The sequence below is a fragment of the Cololabis saira genome, chromosome 23 (genome assembly GCF_033807715.1).
Source record: "Cololabis saira isolate AMF1-May2022 chromosome 23, fColSai1.1, whole genome shotgun sequence".
NCBI lineage: Eukaryota > Metazoa > Chordata > Actinopteri > Beloniformes > Belonidae > Cololabis > Cololabis saira.
In genome coordinates, this window is record NC_084609.1 from 14,115,259 (window position 1) to 14,137,059 (window position 21,801).

A 21,801-nucleotide genomic window follows, 5' to 3' on the forward strand; every position below is an offset into this window, starting at 1 on the left:
CTCCACCTAAATGTTCGGGACTCTGTTTGAGTGAGCGTTTGTGTTTAATTGAGGAAGGCGTGTGACGGAGGAAAGGTGTGAGCAATGTACGGTACATTTCTCTCTGCAGCTCAGGGATATGTGCACCCATTAATGTGGGAATGCCGAGAGGAAAGGTGTGGCTGATCACGACTTCCCCCCGCGGACTCAACAGGAAGTCCCTTGGAGAGGGGGGGGTCAGGTCGGTCGGAAAACGCCACAGAAAATAACTTTGAAAGAGGAAGAATCAAAGAATCCAAATTTGATGAAATCTGCCTTCTCAAGAACGTTTTTTCAGGAAGAAGAAACTTGATTTTGAGTAGGAGCTGTTGGAGTATCTGGGAATGTTCTGTGCCAATGGGAATGCCAGAGGGAAATCATATGGTTGCAGAATAAACTGTTGAAATGATGAAATATATGTGCCCTTAAAAATACACGTTAGACACAGTAAGCTGAAGTGAATGACTGTGTTTAGTCTGCCTGTAGCACCCACGGCGCTCAAACACACAGGGCAGTGTTTTAAGACGTAGCTTTCACAGACTAGCATGACACACACACACACACACACACACACACACACACACACACACACACACACACACACACACACACACTTCCACAGTGATGTCATGTATTTACGGACGCAGGACACCAGACCAGCGTGACAGTGCTAAACAAAGCTGAGAATGCTGCAGGTGTGTGTGATAAAAGGTTAAGGAAGGAAAGTCCCATGTCTCCCTCTGACAAAGCCATTAAACGTGGAGGCAAAGGGCATGACAATGAAGACGAGGCCTGATATTATCACCCTCCTCCTCCTCTTTTTCTCTCTCGTTGGGTTTATTTTTAAAGCTCTCTGTCTTCTGCTCCGTCCATTGTTGCCTGGAAACTGGTGTCATAACAGAGTTCTTCTAGTTCAGATATGAAGATACTTATCTGCTCTTTCAGTCTTGAATCAAACCCAACTCTTCCAGTCTGTTTTGTTTTAATATATGAGGCAACTAGATACAGGTGCATCAACTATCATTAAATGGTGAAACCCATGTTCCTTAAATGTTTCCTAATCATCTGCTGAGTCACCTTGGAGAGCACAGTTTGTGCGTTTCAGTTGATAACATGTTCCTGCTTGGTCAAATGCAAGAATAAAAACAAATGGCGTGTTACTTGTGAGCACACGTAGTCTTGTTGGTTCCCACAAAAGCAGACTAGTGAATTGTCTGTTCAGGGTTACATAATTTACCTCCAGACACTCCATTCACTGGATTAAAGGTTCAGTCTCAACTGTTTAGCGATCAAAAATGAAAGCTTTATTCTGCTGTTTCACCCCGTTTGCTTGTAATATCACGTGGCTGTGACGTGCATTACTATAACACATGTAATAAGCATAAGTGAGTCAGGAGGCGCCCTTCTGAGACGAGCTTTGTATTTATCTGAGCTTTATTTCGCCACGATGAATGGCCGGGGCAGCATAGACTATCTGGGGTTCAGTACTCACGTCGGGGACACTGGCGTGTGATGGAACTGGAGATCAACCGGTTCCACCCACTACCCCAAGTCCACTGATGAATATTATAATATTTCGGCCTCATTAGAATAAACTCGAACTGGGTTTCTACTCTTCGTTCACTGGGTCATCAAACCATTTCCGTCGACCGAGGTGCTCATTATACTTTGTGTTAGTCCGTTAATACTAAGTGATGTTGTCACGTAAACTGCTGCCATTGTTTTCACCCTCTCAAGGCATTTTCTGCTGCAGCTTCAGGCAGCGTTGTTCTCCAAATATCAATCATACTTAGCACTAATGACCGGTTAGTAAAGACGGCTGTGGTGGGTTCATATGTGGACTAATGACTTCAGCAGTTTTTCTTTTAATCACTTAATACCATGAGTATGACTTTAAGCTACTTGATGCCGCTGGAGTGAAAATATTGAAACTATTTCAGGATAAATGTGACCTCATTTTGACTGATTCTTGCATGAGATGGATGAAGATTGTTATCCGACTAAAGTGAACTGACTCGTACAGTCTGAATGATTTTGAAACTACCTCCGACTGTGTCCTGAATTAATTACTGCAGATATTTTTCTTGTAAGGTTCACAAGTGTTTCCTGACAGAGATGAGGTCGGGCCGTCCGCGTGTTGATGTTGGCAGAACTCAGCAGAACCGGAGCCAGGAGGCTGCGCTGCAGACGTACCTGCTCTCTGAAAGCAAAGTTACATAATGTTGTTTGCAAGGCTTTCATCACGTTACTGTCTGAAATACAAAAAAAACTTTTCAGCCGAAGTTCAGCCACGACTGGAGAGAAAAACGTAAACACACTCGAGTCAAGCGTCAGTAAGTGATGGCGGCGGCTTGGCCGTCATTAGCAGACGGTTAAAATGAATTTATGTTGGATAAATCCAGACGGCGGGACTGTTTGTCCTGAAGCTCAAGAGTGTTTTAGTTCTCTCCTTTTTGGGGAACTTGACCCAGTTTAGCCTCTTCCTTATAAGTGACGTCTGGGAACTCTGAAAACCATCTACTCGTCACTTTTAACCTTCCCAGTTGCATTATAGATGTCATGTTGAAGAAACTTATCTCAGCTACCAACTAACTAAGTAAATTGAGAAAAATGTTTATCTATCCATTCAAAGCAAAAGTAGTGTGTTTTAATCTGACTGATGCACATGATGTTTGCTATTTAAAGTTTGTAATTGATAGCTGGAGGAAGGTGCAGCCGCTGGCTCTATGAGGGTTAATGATTTCTGGCGTGAATCATGTTACATGAAGCCTCATCTGTCATCAACAGTATTGTACAATCCTGGCCTATTTGTCAGCGTTCGTCACCTGCAGATACGTGATATGTGTAGTAAAGTTTGTGTGTGTGCTGAAGAGGCAAATCTGTGGAAAGCTGTGGAATAATGTGATGAAGAGATGAGGAGGTAATTTTTATTGAAAGCCAAGTGGAAAGAGGCTTTTTGCAGTCTTCCTCGAGATTGTTTTCAACAATTTAATCTCGGAGAGCCGCTGTTGCTCTAGTCCACGTTGATGCTTGGGTGGGAGGATCAGCTGTGCTCTTTAAAAGGACCGTGACCTCATCGTGCTGTAGCTCTTTCGTGATCTGCTGCTTGTTTGTTTGGTCGCCCTCCCAGTTCCCTTTAACTCTCCTATCCTCACTCGCCAACTCCTGCATATTTAATCATTCTGCTTGTACTAGTTAACAAGCATGCTTATCAGGAAATAAATTAGTGGAGACGCCAGCTTCAGTACAACTGCTCCTCCTCATGTCTTTGCTGTAAATAAACAATGACACACGAACGGACCCAAACAATCTCTCTGTATCGGGTCGCCGAGATGACTGATAATCTCCTTTACCTGTCTCTTCCTGGTGTTAAGATTTAACTCGTCTGACCTGGCCGATGCTTAGAGTCTTGATTAATTGTGGAAAGAAAAATAAAAACCTTTCGGTTCAGACTTAGCGTCACCATGCAGTTTTACATAAATATTCAGAGCTAAATCAAGTGCTGTGTAAACTTGAGATGGGTCTTGTCACGATTGTGTTTCTGTTGGATGGCATGTGACTGCCGCAGTCGGAGGCTTATTTCCTCGTGTGTCATCCTCTAATCCTGATGAGTCAGTGTTTGGCTGTCAGACTAACAGTCAGACAGGTCACCATGATGCTATCAAGGTGTTGAGAGATGATGGCGGGCAGGAGAAGATAGTACACTATTTTTTTTTTCCTTTTGGGGAAAAAAAAAAGAAATATACAGAAAATGAATCTTAATCAGCTACTTTGACACTAATAATTAAATGATTTGATAGTTATATGATTATATACAAGTTAGTTATATATTTCCTGCTCTGAAGTGTTTTGCTGATAAAATCTACATCATAATGAAACCAAATTTAAGGAAATTCCCCCAAGACTTTATTGCAGCGTGTTTTCAATCTGATGGTTCTAAACTGTTTTGAGATAACCGGACCTTTATCTGTAGTGCTAGAGGAACATTGTGTAATGTTATAGACCCAACAATGACCTTTCCCTAAACCTAACCAAGGAGCTGGAATCCCTTAACGTTACCTAGCAGTAAGAGAGCAGCTAATTTGACCTCCAAAAGATGTCTTAAGGATGCAAGGGTCTCTGATGAAATGGGAGTGAAAACGGGTCATTTAACCAGAATCAACTCAGACTGGATACAGAGGTATCGGCAGGTTTCCATGGAAGGGATTCAGAGTAAATCCGCCAGACGGAAACAGGGCCGACCGTCTCCTCAGCCCCTTCAGTCAGTGTCTCCGTTACACAATAACCTTTGACTGAGCAAACACAGCTGACCACGAGGTGGCGCTAATGCAATTTTTTAGGAGCTAATTTTCGTACTACAGGAAAATATCTCGCCCCGTAAAGGTTCCTGAAGGCCACTTTTGCAGGACCATTCCTGTTAATAGAGACGCGTCAACGATCCGACCCGGGACTGTTGCTGGTGGAGACCCACCTTAAGGGAAGAAGAGCGGGAGTGAAAACGGGTCATTTAACCAGAATCAACTCAGGCTCGTTACCAGGAATGGTCCTGCAAAAGTGGCCTCGTGGTCAGCTGTGTTTGCTCAGTCAAAGCCTTTCACATTTTTCAAGGGGTTTAAATTGGCATCTTAAGCTCACTTTCTCTGTCAGACTGACATTCTGTAACGCAGCAAATCTTCATATTTGAGAGGTTTGAATCCAAAAATGTTGTGAAGATTTTAGCCAATTAACATGTGAAGGTATAAAGCCATGAGAGATTTGTATGCTTTGGTTGGTTGATGTAAATATGCGAAAGTTTACTGTGGCTAATAAATCTGTACAACATGGAAAACTAGTAACCTGTCAGAGAATCCTCCAAAATGTTTGAAAGCAACTGTTAACTTAGGATCTGAATTCATCCACATTATAGTTGCTCTATGAATACCTGATTTTGTTTTAATCTAAACTAAAGATACAAAAGCTAGAGTCATACCTCCGATTCTTCTCGCTAAACACATTTAACACACACAGCGTGTGTGTGTGTGTGTGTGTGTGTGTGTGTGTGTGTGTGTGTGTGTGTGTGTGTGTGTGTGTGTGTGTGTGTGTGTGTGTGTGTGTGTGTGTGTGTGTGTGTGTGTGTGTGTGTGTGTGTGTGTGTGTGTGTGTGTGTGTGTGTGTGTGTGTGTGTGTGTGTGTGTGTGTGTGTGTGTGTGTGTGTGTGTGTGTGTGTGTGTGTGTGTGTGTGTGTTGTGCCTGCACTTGCAGTATTGGCACCTTGTCTGATCCTTGAACATTGTGTGTTATCCATATAAGGGTGTTCGTGCCTTCGAAGCCTCCCTGAACTCAAGGGTGTGTGTGAGTGAGTGTGTGTGTGCGTGTGGTTTTTAATAGATGCAGAAGAGAGCAGCACTATGCCCATGTAAGCACAGAAATAGGGGGGAGGTTGAGAGCCTGAGTGGTTGCACTGAAGACGTCCTGTTATCTGCATTGTGTTTAATTTAAATAATAATGTATTAATCCCTAAAGGGAAATTACATTGTTGGCTCAGAGAGTCAGTATGTCAGCATTATAAAGTTACTTTGAAGAGTCGGGGTGAAAGGTTATAGCTGTGGACCGGAGTGTTCTGTATCGTCTGTACTGCAGCAAACGTGAAGAAGTAGCAGAAACACCTGCTGATACTGCTGGAAATCAGTATCTGAGTGTTTACTTCTGTGCTCCATCTGGTGCCACATTTGGTAGACAGAATACCAATTTTTCTTTGCCGCTCTAAAAGACAGCACTTCCACAGTAGGTTATGTCGTGCAACCTCGCCGTTTTGAGTCAGCTGGTGGAGAAAAGGCCTCTCTCGAGTCGTTGGATACAGCGAGTGATCAGTTAGATTTATGTTGGTAATATGGTGTTAAGATGATAAATCACACGAGTCGTGTTTCTTGTGCGAGGCTGGGGTTTGCCAGCAACTGTTGCTACAATAAAAAAATAACAGAGCCAACCTTGATAAGCGCTTGAGGAGCCATCAGGTGAAAAAGAACACGTTTATTAAATCAAAGGGAAAGATGGACAAACAGCAGCCAACAACACTGAAGATTTCATTTGAAAAAATGAGAAAGGAATAAAAAATAAAGCTAGAAACCCACAACTGTAGTTATTGTCCGAGACGACCCCGTCAGTTGTTGAAATTGTTGAAATTCCATGCGTCATTGAACATCTGGATGTGCAGTATGGTTTCTAAGGTCGGAAAAACATCTCTGAAACTGCTTTCTGCGTACGATAGGAGACGAACTCATAGTTCTCATAGATCATAGTTCATGTCAACTAAAAGTGCAGACATTTGGACCCTAAATGTGTCGAGATGTCAAGATATAGGGAAGGAAGAAGCACTAAATGATGCTGGATTGAGGTCAGTAAACTGTATCAGCTGACAGTCGGCACTCAGGTATCAGAGCATCTCTGTTGAAGTCATGCAGATGTTTATTTTTGTAGATTAGATGTAGCATTGTCTATTCTTAGAAAATCATGCAAAAGTTATCTTTGCACAACCAAATCAAATCTGGAGGTGTTTTGTTTAAAAGACAAATAAACGGCTGCATCTTTGCTCACGAGTTGGATCTTTTTAAACAAAATAAAATGTTTTTTTCACTCGATTTGTCTCCGTTTTCACTATTTCAGTAATCTGTTGTTGCGATGGGAAAAAACATGTTTCTGTAATGTTTCATTTAATCATCTGATTTTTAAATGAAGAGAAAAATGTCATACTGAATAATAAATCATCAACTCTCATATTTCTTACAACTAATGATCTCAGCTCTGCTGTGGGTACGACGAATAATAAAAAGGTACTGTTTTGAGCAGAAAGTGTGTGTATGTGGGAGAGAGGGACCTTTCATCTCCCTCTGATGTTTATTGCTTGATAACTTTTAATGGCTCTGGCGTCAGCGCACTTTTCCAACTGGTTGAGTAACATCTCCGCCGTTTCACATGACCTGAATTATACTTTCGTGTGTTTTCAGTTTCGCAAAACAACGATGGCGGCTTTGTATGGCTCAATACGTCACCCCCAGCGCGTTCAAACAAGTCTCTGGTTTCTGATTTATATTAAAGCAGGTTTGCAGGTGTTGGGTCTCTGTCCCACACACACCTTTCATCTTTGTCTAACACGTTTCCGACCAGCTGACCTCAGTTTTGACCCTCTGCTCCACCCTCCACTGTTATTTTTACACAACCCCAGCTGACCGCTGGTTCTCCCTTCACGCAGGCATCCCAAGATTTTTAGATCAGGTATGTGGCGTCTGCACGTCCACATGTCCTTCAGTCCAACTGAAGACTGTTTTGTACTTTTTTTTAATTGTTTCAAATGGGATTCTCGTGGACGTGCGAGCTCCTCCTGCAAGAGCTTCTCAATTAAAAGTAGCAACCAGCCTCTGAGCACGAGACGGATTTTCATAAAAAGTTATTTTTGTCATGTGCTGAGCCTCCAGCAGTGGGGCCTCTTCACACATTTTAGGCGTGCTTTTTGGGAGGACACTTATCTCGATATGAGCGGGTGCTCCTTCTTTGTTGCATTTTACTCTCAGTGCAGACAGACACACATGTGATCTCAGAAGTTTGGATCACGTGAGCGGACTGGACCACATGCACAAAAACCACCAGGATGTGGGATGCTGGTCTGCTTCCTCTGGGCCAAGTTATGGTTTTTAATCTGAATTAGATATGATCAGCCACTTTATACTAAATGAAAAATGATTTTGGTTTCATGTTTTGTTTCATTTTTATTTATTTGAGACCCTCACTGCAAAAACTCAAAATCTTACCAGGAATATTTGTCTTATTTCTAGTTAAAATGTCTCATTATATCTCATCAACAAGAGTCATTACCAGAAAAATAACTTATTTGACAATTTTCACCTGTTTCAAGTAAATGTTCACTTGAAATAAGTAGAAATATCTGCCAGTGGGACAAGATTTATCTTCTCATTACAAGCAAAAAAATCTTGTTCCACTGGCAGATTTTTCTACTTATTTTAAGTGAAAATCTACTTGAAACAGGTGAAAATTCTTGTTTTTTCCAGTGATGAGTCTTGTTTTAAGTGTAATGAGATTTTTTTTGACTAAAAATGAGACATTTTAACTAGAAATAAGACAAATATTGTTAAGATTTTGAGTTTTTGCAGTGCTTTAATACTGTATTTTCTGTCAGACTGGCTGCTTTAGTTACTGGAGGAAGCTGGGCCTGATATACTCGTATAAAAGCATGATTTTACAGTTTGTTAGAAACTTCATGGATCAGTACATCCATCCAAACTAGACCTTTTGTTCACTCGTCGTGCTGCTTTTGTCTGAGCAGACTGTATTTTGTGTCGTTTTTTTTTCCCGGCTTGTGACTTACTGTATCATGTCATGTGTCTCTTTTTTGAAGGATGTGGAGAAGGAGAGAGAGTTGCGGACGGAGTTCAGCAGGGAGGAAATCAAGCAGAGGATCGAGAAGTACAACTCGCTGACTAAAGACCACTTTAAAATGACGCTGGTGAGTTTGGCCCCACACAACCAGTCATTGGTTTGATTCTCACCACCTAAACCATTATATTTCTTTAACGTCCTCCCTTTACACACACAAATAAAATATGACATTCCACCACTATCAAAGTAAGGAGGCAAACTTCAAATCTGAGATGTGCTGATGTTTCAGCTCTGCCTCCCTCCTGCGCGCAGCATTCCTGAGCGCTCGCATCAGAGCGCTGTGATGTCATTCCTGCTATTGTTCTCCCCCGCTGTGTTTTCCTTGGCAGCGTGAGAGGTGTGTTTAAGGATAAAAGGCAGTGCTGCAGGGGGATGCTGAGGCTTTGCAAAGCCGGGAAATGAAAGTATCTTGTGGTTTTTATATCATCGTTTCAGTTGGATTCTAAGAGTGAGAACCTGCAAACTTCAGGGCAAACTAAATAAAAAAGGTGCATTTGTAATGACTAAAGATATTCTTCCACTGTCTATACTTATCTGCAACATCTTAGTTTTGAAGTATTTTCCAGAGGCAGAAAACGTTTAGAAACTAGATGGAGAAAATGTTTGGAAAGTACAAATAACAGACGCTGCTTGCAGAGAATATTTATTTTTGCTCACTTGCAGCTCAGATGAAGATTTTCATTAATCTGCTCATCAGTTAATAATCATTTGCAGACATCCGACCTGATAGAATCAGTATGTGAAGCTTCTCTATGTCAGTCGTCTGCCCTGTCTTTATTTTTAACTCTTCTGTTCTTTATTGTCGGTATCATTTCATCTGCAATGGCCCAAATACACGTTTGTAGGCGACTGTGTGTGACTCACTCTTACACACACTCCTACTGGCCCCATATGGAGTAATAAGATTAAAATGCTCTTCCTCCGTCTGGGGCCATCTGTCCTGCAGGATGCACTGGATGAACTGGTCTCGCATGGTGAGATCATGTACCACCTACTGTTATCTATTAAACTGGGCTGATAGAAACTTTGAAGTCGGCTTCAAGTGATGCGTATCGCCAGGAAAGTACTCACAGTGATCCAGTAAATGTTCACGGCTTGCTCCGATTACTCTGCTGGCGAAGATTTGTCTTAAATGTCTGACCATTGACTAACGTATCAGGTGCAGGGAGAGCCATTTCCCCACCCACCCACATACACACGCATAACCACATCTTTAAATGCACATGGAAATAAATCAATGCATTTAACCGAAGAGAGCCACGTTATCTCCCTAGCATGTGTTTTGGATTCTTTTTTTTTTTTTCTTTTTAAAGGAGATCGCCAGGAAACTGAAATTTTAAATGGTTTCATGCGAGTTTGGAGATCACAGTGCTAGTCTCTGCTGTTTTTTTGTTTTACCATCAATTTAATAAAGCCAGATTATAAGAAAAGTTTTGGAATTTAAAATTATAATCTATTCATCAGTCTTTTAGCTTGATTTTGTTTTTATCACTCACAATGAACACTGTTCTCCTATTAAATGGGTAAAAATGAATTGTAAGAGCCATAAATCGCCATGACGATGAAGTAATTGCCTCTCCCCAGGGTCCCTCCGGCGCCTACACGGGTTTCATCAAAGTCCAGCTGGACTTGAGAAGACCGGTGACCATGAAGGGGGGTCAAAGAGGAGCCGTGACGGGGGAGGCCTTCTATCTGCCCCGAGGAGTCATCAACACCCTCCACATCAGCTCCAGTAACACAGTCAGACAGGTGGTGAACCCACACACCCACACACGTACACCCACGCACACACGCACACACGCACACACGCACACACACACACACACGCACACACACACACACATGCGCACACACACACACACACACACACACACACACACACACACACACACACACACACACACACACACACACAAACACAAACACACACACACAAACACACACACACACACACGCACATGCGCACACACACACACACACACACACACACACACACACACACACACACACACACACACACACACACACACACACAAACACACCCACGCACAAACACACCCACACACACACACACACACACACACACAATCTCACCGGCTGCTGAATAACTTAATTATGACCCGATGAAGGTAAAGCTTCTATTAAATGGACACGTAAACCTTTTAGTAATGAAGGGGAGGTTCAACATAATGTAGTTATTTGACATACTGTTAATAAAACTGTACATATCCATAGCAAAACTTAATCTTACTAAAATAGTTGTTAAAGGCGTGAAAACAATGCTAACATCACGTTTTATCACCTTTCAATCGACGTCAGATGAAGATAATGACACGCCCTTTCCAGAAACTTGTGTCTGAAGTCCAGTCAAACTTTATAATTATCACAATGATGAGACTTGTTGCTCCTCCACATCTTGCAGGATACTTTGGTCCCCTCTTTTCAAGCCGTTGTGTCGTACAGGCTTTGAGTGTGTGGTGGCTAACGGACGTAACTCCAGTTCTAAGGATAAGCCTAACAATGTGGATTTTTCTTTGAGAAATTTTCTTCCTGCTTGGCTCTTCAGTTCATTGTAAATATTGTATTGGCTGGTAGCATCTTGGATATACTCTAAAGGTGAAATACGCCTGGTTAAAACCCCGAAAAACCTCAACTTGCTGGTGATGTTCCAACAAACTGTGAAACAAAAGCCAAGTTTAGCCTTTTAGATGTTGGTTTTTGTAAATCATCTTTCAAGCTCTCCAGGTAACACGGTTAGAAAACACAGTTAGAAACATTTACATGTAAACAAACAAATATTATTCCAATTTTGTCTGAACATAGTGGAACCCCGACACCAATGATGATAAAAAGAGCTAAAACCGTTTACAGCTGTTCAAACTGAGCCTTGACAATAAAGAAATGGACAATTTGTGTATCAATAATCTTGTCGTTTGGTGTAATCATGGTCTGTGTGTTTGTGCGTTCAGGTGATCGTCGCCCTGCTGAACAAGTTCACCGTGGCAGACAACCCAGCCAAGTACGCGCTGTACAAACGCTACCACAGGGAGGAGCAGGGTAAGACTTGTGTGTGTGTGTGTGAGAGAGATGGTGAAAGTGACATTCTGGAGGATAGAGTTTCATGCCACCCGTGCCAGCGTTGCAGTAACGACCTCTGTGTGTTTGCGTGGAGGCCTCGCCCTCGTGTTGGATGCCACAGGGCTCTCCCCACGACGACGGCTCACCAGGGATACCCAAGAACACACACTCTTAGCGTAGTGTGAATGAGCAGCTGCTGCAGAGTTATATCATATTATCTTTCAGTCGGTTTAACAGCTCCGGGCAAGGAGGAGACGCTCTGTTAGCCCCAAACATTCATTAAACTTTCAATGAGAAACTCCAGGTCGCTTTTAAAGGGCAACACATTTCAAACTTAACTTTTATAGAACATTTTGGGGGTTTTTGTCCCTTGTTCTCATTAACTACATGGAGGCATTCATCGAAACCCGGGCTGCTAATAAAAGACGGCGTCTAGACAGAAGTCTGACAGCAGATCCATGTGGACGTTTTAAGGAGCTTGTTCGGCTTTTCATGAGCAAAATAAAGCGTTTGGGACTGAGCCGCAAGAATGTCTATGACGAGTGTACGGACGAGGATTAGGATCATTTGGTCTGAGAAAGGTTGAGGACTTAGAATGTATTTATTTTTACAATTTTTATCTTATTTAACCTTTTTCTTCATTTAAGTAATTTTTCTTAGAAAGAAATTCCTGATTATCTCAAATCAATATGTTGTATTCTGGATTTGAACTAGTTTCCACCTCAAAGGGGACACATTACGACAAAAATAACACATTCAGTGCTTGAGATCATGTGATAGGGTCTCTGAAGTGACGACAAAATGAAAAACTCTGACATAAGACGACTATGTCTCAGCTGACAGCTGCTGAGTCTGTTCAGATTCTTAAAGTTGTGCGACATCGCAGCTCCACGTCTTCCTCCCCACCCAAACCACATCTTTGGAAGTAAGAAGTGTAATACTGCAAAAAACCCTCTCAGAAGATTCTCTCCCCACAGACCAAGGGGTGGGGTTGACTGTTGCTCACTCCGCCCCAACCAAAAAAAAAAAACGAGAGTGGAAAAGGGAGTCTGAAATGTCATCTTCTTAACGGCCAGGTTTGAGCAGTTCTTGCAGAGATGTTGTAAAATGCTGCATTATCAACTTTAGGAGCCTTAAATTCCTTCAAACACTCAGAACCAGCTGGGCTCAGATGTGAACGCACCACGGAGTCCAACTGCATCTCTTTTGCTTGATTGCTGGTTGTTAATGTGGCACAGCCGCTCTTTCATCCTCCGCCACATCTCTTTACGTGTAAACACACACACACATGTATGTGTTTTTGATGGGATGATCTTAGAATTGAGGGGATCTGCTCGTGTGTGTTGCAGTGTACGTGTGTAAGCTGGCGGACGGCGAGATGCCGCTGTTTCTTCGTCTGGTGGCGGGTCCCGACCACGACATGCTCAGCTTCGTCCTCAGAGAGCAGCAGACGGGAGAAGTCGTGGTAATCCAAACCTTTCACTTTTTGGGGATTTTTGGAAGCATCTTTTTTTGTGTAAAATTGTCTGAATAGTTTAATATGTCTTCTCTTTATTTTCTTTCTTCCTCTGCATTTTAACGATCTCTCCTTTTTCTTCTTCTTTCTCCTTCTCTGCATCAGTTTTCATATATCTTCCTCTTTCTTCTGCCTCTTCATCCCCCTCACCTTCATTCATACCTCTTCCTTCTCTTTCCACTTCCAATTATTCTTTCTCTTTCCACTTCCAACTCTTCCTTCTCTTTCCACTTCCAACTCTTTCCACTTCCAACTCTTCCTTCTCTTTCCAATTCCAATTATTCTGTCTCTTTCCACTTCTAACTCTTCCTTCTCTTTCCAATTCCAATTATTCTTTCTCTTTCCACTTCCAACTCTTCTTTCTCTTTCCACTTCCAATTATTCCTTCTCTTTCCACTTCCAATTATTCCTTCTCTTTCCACTTCCAATTATTCCTTCTCTTTCCACTTCCAATTATTCCTTCTCTTTCCACTTCCAATTATTCCTTCTCTTTCCACTTCCAATTATTCCTTCTCTTTCCACTTCCTACTCTTCTTTCTCTTTCCACTTCCGTATCCTCTCCCTAGCAACCTCTAGTTTAAGCTCCTTCCCCGCATATTTTACTTTTTGTTTCCATATCTTGTATATCCTCCTCTCTCCTGCCTCGTTGGTACATCAGATCATTTGTACTTGAAACCTTTTCCACGTGAGTGAAACCTGCTCTCCTTTTTCTCTCCTCAGTGGGATGCGTTCTCCATCCCTGAGCTGCGTAACTTCCTGCGGATCCTCGACAAGGAGGAAGAAGAGCAGAGGGAGGCGGTAGTTCAGCGCTATGAAACCTACCGGCAGAGACTGCAAGAGGCGATGAGAGAGGTCAGAGCGCCCTCTCAGAGGATTTAACCATCGGGAGACAGGACTACTGCCCCCTAGAGGGACTGGAGGAGGATTGCATTTGTTTTTTTTTTCCTTAAATCTCCTCACAGGAGTTGTATGATGCAGATTTTGTTGGAAGGATGGCTATGAATGCAGAAAGACAAGAGAGGATTCAACGCCTGGAGAACGGGATGATGCAAACAGATGGAGGAGTAAGAGGACAGAGAAACTCCACATGAAGGACAAGTGAATAAAAGGAAAAATGGACAGCGTTTCTGCCTGCCCACGCCAAAGATTCCCTCAGCTGTGCCATACATTCATCCTCTCAGCTGTTCCCCGTCCATCCCTCCCTTCTCTCACGCTGTCCTGCTGTCACAACGCGTATGCAGTCTGTCTCGTTTCCTCTTCGTCTCCCTCACTTTTTATCCTTCAAGCTTGTGAAAGGCTGAATGCCACGTGTTGCATTTTTTTTTTTAATTTAAATCGTTTGTTTTTAAAAGTCTGTACATATTTTTTTTTCTTAATTTATATGGGTGGAGCTTTATTTTGTGTTTTACTTTACTTTTTTAAAACAAAGTCTTATTTTAGTTTCTTTTACAGAGGCAGAAACAATCAGGCTTTTGACACAGACATAGAGAATAGTTCATCCAGTCGTCTGCTGGATGAAACGACACGGATGATGCGAGCATCGAGAAAACACTGGGGTTAAAACCAAAACGGCTGCAGACGCGTGTTCATGTATATGGAGCCCCAGTTTTTAATATTATTATACAATCAAAATGTTATTTACATTTTTACATTATTTTTAGGGTTTTGATAACAATCAAATTACAAGAAATCGTAGCCAGGTGATTTTAATTACAGTAAAAACACCTTTTTTTTTTATAACAAAAATTAGACATGACACTTTATTTGTTTTTATTTAACTAGAAAATTCTTATATATCACTTTAATATTTTTGTGTCATAGATGATCAATAATGTTTTGATTTTATCAAATTTCACCACATTTAAAATGTTCATCTCATGAATAACTAAGTATTTAAAGTTTTTAATATAATTTGCAGACTCATTATCAGTTAATTTGACGACAGAAACATCTCAATTTTCAGTGTTTTTTTTTTGTAACAATTTTTTTGTACACTTTTGATTCAAAAGTAAAAATCTGTATATGGCAATATATTCTAGATTTTTCCATTTAACAAATGGATTTTTGTTCACGTAAAATATTAAAATTAATTTGTAGGAATCTTCGCTCACTCTTAGGAAGTGTCGTACAGCTCCGTCTAAGGACTCGCTGAGCAAAAAATCGCAAAACTTCCTATATTGGGTCTTCAAAAATGTAATAATATACACTTTTATATGTATCTGCAATTGAACTCATTAATTTTAGAAAGCTTCAGACTCCACAGTTGTAAGTTGTGAAACTAAAAGTTGCAGATAAAGGTACAGAGGAACTGAAAAAGGGTTGAATGACTGAAAACAGACTCTTGACTGGGTACTGAGAATATTGAAAGGTTTAAATGGAAGGAATTAAAATAAACAAGAAACTTGTGAGTGCAGGAAATTATTTAGTTGTGGTGTGTAAAACGAAAGTTTCTCAGAATGAGGACTAAAGTGAGTGTTTGGGTGTTTGGTGAAGCGAGGACTGAACACACCCACGTAGATTGAGTGGACACGACCTCTCACCGCTGATCAGACCTGGTCAGAGGAACGAGCGCCGAGATGTGACTGGTTTCTGGAAGTTGACAGAGCGATTTAGAGGAAGTAGAAGAGAAACATTAGCTGAAGCAGGGAATAAAAGCAGAAGTAGGGAGGTGGTTTTTTTTCTTTTCTTTTTTGTAGTCTTGGGAAACGCTCTCTTACAAGCAGGGTGACCGTGGCCTTGGAGAAAAATGACCACAAGTCACTTTGATTAACTGCTTGTTTCTTTTTGTATTTATGGGCGCTCTTATAACCCTCTTGTGAGAGGAAAGGCAGAGAGCACAGGAGTAAAAGCGGCTGCATCGTCACACCGTTTGAAGTGCATGCTGTTTTAACGTTAATACTATGTAGCCGTGACCTTTTTTAAAGTCCAAATGATTTTATTTTATTCTGCTGGATGAGGGTGGGTGTTGGAGGCAACCAAAGTGGTAAGGTATCATAATACAGACATAGTTGGAGAGAAGATTGTAGATAAGCAAATTATGCTTTTGAAGATATTGAAAAATGGAAAGGAAAGTGCAAAAGTTGAAAGGGTTTTTGTGTAGTTTGATTTTGCTCCTTTTTATATGCAACATTTTCGTCATGTCTGTTATTTCTCATTAAAACACCAAAGAGTTTTTTGTTTTTGCATTGTTGCCAAATCTGTTTTAAGACAATCATTTGGACGAATAGAACCTTAGATGCATCATATTTTTTTGAAAATTGACATTATTGTGCTGCAAACACTGAATGACGTGACGCTGATGGTGCTTGCAAGACTGCTGTTCGACGTCGCCATCTAGTGGACAGACGCTGCAACTATTCTCTCATTTCTGTGTCAAACATGCAATGGTTATCTGTATAGATTTATTTTACTCTTTTGCATAATAACCAAAGGTATTTTTGTGGTGTTGCCTGGAGCAAAATTATACAAGAGGCCTCTTCCCGCTGAAGGGAAACATGTATGATGTTAGAGTTTTATTTAAAGGGGGTTTTAACCCTGATTTATTCTTCTTTTAAACACTGGGTTCATTCTATGGAAGCAAAAAAGGGCCTTAAGGATTTGAATCTTACAAGCGGCTGAACAGCAAATGTTGACATTTACATGAATAGTAGGATTTATTGCCATCTGAATTTTTTTGATTTCATGTTTGTTTTTTCTTGAAATCTGTGCACTACATGGAAATACAAAATTGAAATATTTAAAGAATCTTTCACAAGTTTTTTTTGTTTTTTAAGAAAATTTAGATGTGTAAGAATTTAGATAATGAAGCGTCAAGTAAGTGAATTGGTCAATATTGGATTAAAAAATGTAACTTTAATGATTCAAGTTTGCGAACCGTGAAACGTATTACTGAATATGTCAAAAATGAACAAAAACTGTTATTCAGTTGCTTGTTGGAATAAATATTCAATTATTTTGTCCCTTTGTTGCCTCTGTACGTTATCATGATGCGCAAGTCTGTGTGGGAACAGTTATTAAATAATGAAGCTGTGTTTTTTTGTTTTATTTTGTCTGTATTTTATAGACAACTTTAGCTGTTAGCACATGGAACCAGGCTAGTCGTATCACTTTTATTGGGGCACTTTAACTTGAAATTCAGGGAAGATGACGGCTTTTGTGATTTTCTTTTTCTTTTCCTTTTTGTCTCTTTTTCGCCCTGTTTCATCTGCATCGCCGTCACACTCTGTACTCAATCTTAACATCAAATAAACTTAAAATCAACTTTGTGAAGCTTCAGTTGTAATAATGATGTTCTGTTCAAACCTTTTTAGGTAAAAGAATTTGGTCCTTTTTCTTCTTCTTTTGCTACTCCATGATATTCTCAAGATTTTGTTTGAACTGTTCTTTAGTTGCCCGACATGACAGTATTTCCCAGTCCTGCCTCCTGGGACCCACCGACCTGCATGTTTTAAGATGTTTCCCAGCTCCAACACACCAGGCTCAAATGAACAAGTCTTTAACTTGTTCAGACCTTGATGACAAGTTGATGTCGTGATCCAGTCGTGTGAATCAAGTCTACTGATGCAGGGAAGCGTCTAAATGAGGAGCGCAAGGATTGGGACGTCGCTCACGGTGCAAATGTTTCTGGCATGTAAGCATGGTTTATATTAAAGAAAAGAAAATGATGTCATGTGAAAAATAGATTTTAGTTATCAGAAGAAGGGGGAAAATAAGATATACCAGAAATGTAGTTAAATACTCACTAAAAAGTGTTCAGACCAACAGCAGTAGGGTGCACATATCTGCTGCACATAAAGTTAATTCTTTTTAAGGTCATTGGTGAACATTTTCAAATGTTAAAGGAACTTGAGGAAAGAATAAGAAATGATACTCAGCGCCGCGACGACGGTCAGGGTTACTGCAGCCAACAGGCAGCGAAGCCGGCACGGGAGAACGCGCATGCAGCGTCATGTGACATCACATCCCCCGGACAGCGCGGGAAATTCGGGCCCAGAATTGCAGCACATTTTGCAGCACACAGCCTGTTCAAGGCAACGGAGAGATACACTAGAGGGCTCATTCTTTTTGGTTTGGAACGCTTCATCTGACATTATTACTAGAAAACTTAAAACGTATACGCATTTTTTTCATAAATCCTGCCTCAAGCTCCTTTAAGTCATTGTATATCATGTTTATTATGTATTTGAATTTTGGGGGAGTTAACAAAATAAATCATCAAAACACTACCATGCATTTAAGTATTTTCCAAAATGTTTTTGAGCAGAAAAAAGTGAGTGTGGAGACGGGAAAGGTGGTGGTGAAAGAGAGTAGGGAAGACGCGGTGAAGGTTTCGCAGGCCGGGACTCAGACCTGGACCACCGGCTCCAGCCTCTGTATATGGGCCGCCTGCTTATCGCCCTGAGCTAAAACACCACTCCATATACGGCCTCCATTTGTGGAAAAATAGAAGATCAAATATCTGTGGTTCGGATTCTTTTATAATATTCAAATGAACCTTCATTATCATCTGTTTAAAGCTTTAAAGTCTCTACAAAATGTGCCAGCGGAGCCAAACCCTTGTATCCACTCTTTATTCAGGCTGTTGTGTGTAAAAACAAGCAGCGCTTCAGCCTCTTCTTCTTTTTATTAATAGCTGTCAGAGTAAATTACGGTGTTTTTACTATCCAGCCATGTGTTGTTTCTGCCAGGCTGTTGGCAGCAACTCCTTCGCCTGTCCCCTGTTTGACCTCAAATTAAATAACCCACAAAAAAAAAAGAATTGGGAACCCCCACCCCATCTTTCTAGCCAGCACTCTTTCAAAGTAAAAGCTGTTTATTTTCACTAGTAGGCTTAAAAGGGATATAATATGCCAAGGGATTTTGCTGTGTGATTTTCAGATATGTTTGGGTATCTGAAATGATGAAAACCTTTAAGATAAAACAACCATCTCTTTTACCTGGTGCTGTGACATCACAGACCCAGATCAGGTTAGCGTCAGAGGTGTCAAAAGTATTCACATTCATTACTCAGGTAGAAGTATAGATACTAGAATTTAAAAATACTCCTGTAGAAGTTGAAGTATCAACTCAAGTTTTTTACTCAAGTAAAAGTATAAAAGTACTGGTTTCAAAACTACTTAAAGTATAAAAGTAAAAGTAATGTAAGGGGGAAAAAAGTCATTAAGGACAAAAGCCATTGAAAATGAATGCATCTTAGTATAATGTAAATATATTAAAGAACCATATATGTGTACTATTGAGCATTAACATGTGTTTCAGAGAGCAGAAGATATGATGACTAGTTGCCTATAAGTATTGTAATGGTGCAAAAAGTCAAAGTTCAGAGGCATGTTATCATTTATCCTAACCTTTATTGGAATGTACATCCAAGTTTAGTTGCAGGAATCTGAGGGAACGGATGTAAGAACAAAACTGGACAAGAACATCTGAAACAACCACAACCAAATTCACTCTATCCGGATGGAGCAATTTAACTGGATAGTTTTTTTTTAAACGACGAAATGAAATAGAGTAACAAGGCTGTTTTTAAAATAATAATAATAATAATTGCGTGAAAATGTAAGGAGTAAAAGTAAAAAGTTGTCTGAAAAATAATTACTCCAGTGAAGTATAGATAACCAAAATTTCTACTTAAGTAAGGTAACAAAGTATTTGTACTTTGTTACTTGACACCTCTGGTTAGCATTATCTGACTTCTCCGCCTTTAAATCTACTCATTTTCACATTTTAATGCATCTGCTGTACTTCTGAAGCGAGTAGTACAAAGCTCGACTTCACAAAAGACACATCCCACAGAAGAGCAGGTTGGAGTGAAGTGCGGTATCTGGTCTTGTGAGTCTATCTGAATATGAATTATCTGGTCTTGTGCTCACATTTGACAAAATGGACACCGTTATTAGGACTTTGGGCCTCTCTGGCCTTCCCTTGTTAAGAAAGATGTTGTTGACCATTGATCTGTCTCTCTCAGTCATGAGTTTCACTCAAGATAAAACTGTCCTGATGTTGGATGGATAACGTACGTAGGACAGGCTTCCATTCATGTGTCCTTAAGTTGAGAGCATGCTCATTGATTTTTTTTCTTTTCACAATTGGCTCAGAAAGATCTCAGATCTATTTTTATGCCTTCTTTTATTGTAATAGACCTTTTTAGACATTTAAAAGTTAGCTTCAGAGCAGTCTTTTTTTATTCTTTTTTTCACACTCATCCACAAGAGATTGGCGGAGAGGGGTAAACCAAATTAACCCCAGACGTTAACGTGTTAACTCCACCCCTTACACTGGCTGCTATGACCTGAAAAGGGAGCTGGTATCTCAGCTGGTTTCACCTGTATCTCAGTGGTATGCTGGCCAAAACATGTTACACACGTCTCAATAAGACCTCAATAAATAGTGTCACCTTTTGGAAAAGTGAATAAATGCAACCCAGCAAAAATGTTGGAAAATGTATGATGATGGCATTAAAGTAATTATAAAATAACCAGACCTTAAGGGGGAGTGGTAGTGGTCACATAGGGGGTCTGGGGTCTGGAGGAGCAGGTTCTCCCTTGGATTGCAACCAAGGTCAACCACCTTGGGCCCCTGAGCAAAAAGCACTTAACCCTCACTGCTCCCCGCAAATGGCAGCTCCTAATTTGACTAGAAGCCAGAGAATAAATATTAAATATATATATATATATATATATATATATAATATAATAATAAATAAAAAATATTATTATTATTATTAATTCTTTCAAAGAAAGAAATAGAGAGAAATAGGCATACCAACTTTATTTATAAAGCACTTTCCCAAAGTGCTATACGTGAGTAATAAAATGAAGAAATAGGACACACAATCAAAATAAAACTATGAAAAACAAAAACAATCAAAACAATCGTTACACATCATCAACCACTGGACCAACCTTCTCACAGAATTCATATTACTGCAAAAAATGGCAGCCTCTACCAAAAGCAATATGTCGGCCTTTAAGGAAACCTGGAATCCATTCTTACTTTACTACGATATTAAAACAGCCTACGCACATCTCCACAAGCCCATAGTAAACTCTTCTTCTTTATTTCCTCCTGTATTAGATTTTTTTGTTTTACTTATTGATTTATTTATCTTTTTTAATGTGTGCATTATTATGAGCAATATTGCATTATTTTTAGATTGATTGATTGATTATAATTAAAAAATGATATAATTATTAAAAAAAAGTTATTTTCTTTTCTGAATGAATGTGTCTTTTTGTATAGATCACACACACACACACACACACACACACACACACACACACACACACACACACACACACACACACACACACACACACACACACACACACACACACACACACACACACACACACACACCACACACCACACACACACACACACACACACACACACACACACACACACACCATTCAATGAAGGAAAAAAAACGTATTATTGTTACTTATTTTCCTTTTCTTTTCTGAATGAATATGTGTATCTTTCTATAAAAAAAAACAAACTATGAAAAAAAAATCACATAGAATCCAGAGGAAACAGGATGAAAATGTACTTAACGTGTTTAACTTAAAGGCTGATTTATGGTTGCGCGTTAAACCAACGCAGACCTTACGGCGTAGGGTACGGCGTAGGCTCTGCGTCGGTGTAAGGTCAACTCTTTGCGCAGCTCGACGCTTTTATTTTGAAATCCCGCCCCGGATCAGCGCGTCCTCACCGCTTCTCACTCCAGTTTGCTTCACCATCATTTTTTATCACGCCTC

General features: G+C 40.4%; 1 protein-coding gene across 1 annotated transcript in view; it reads left to right on the plus strand.

Annotated features, from left to right (window-relative positions):
- Positions 1-17,307, plus strand: part of rassf3 (Ras association domain family member 3) — a 79,149-nt gene extending 61,842 nt beyond the window's left edge. The window contains exons 3-7 of the mRNA XM_061714102.1: positions 8,408-8,515; positions 10,033-10,197; positions 11,418-11,505; positions 12,876-12,991; positions 13,763-17,307. Coding sequence (XP_061570086.1) covers positions 8,408-8,515; positions 10,033-10,197; positions 11,418-11,505; positions 12,876-12,991; positions 13,763-13,921 — 636 coding nt within the window. The 3' untranslated portion in view covers positions 13,922-17,307. The remainder of the gene's footprint in view (positions 1-8,407; positions 8,516-10,032; positions 10,198-11,417; positions 11,506-12,875; positions 12,992-13,762) is intronic.
- Positions 17,308-21,801: the final 4,494 nt, after the last annotated feature.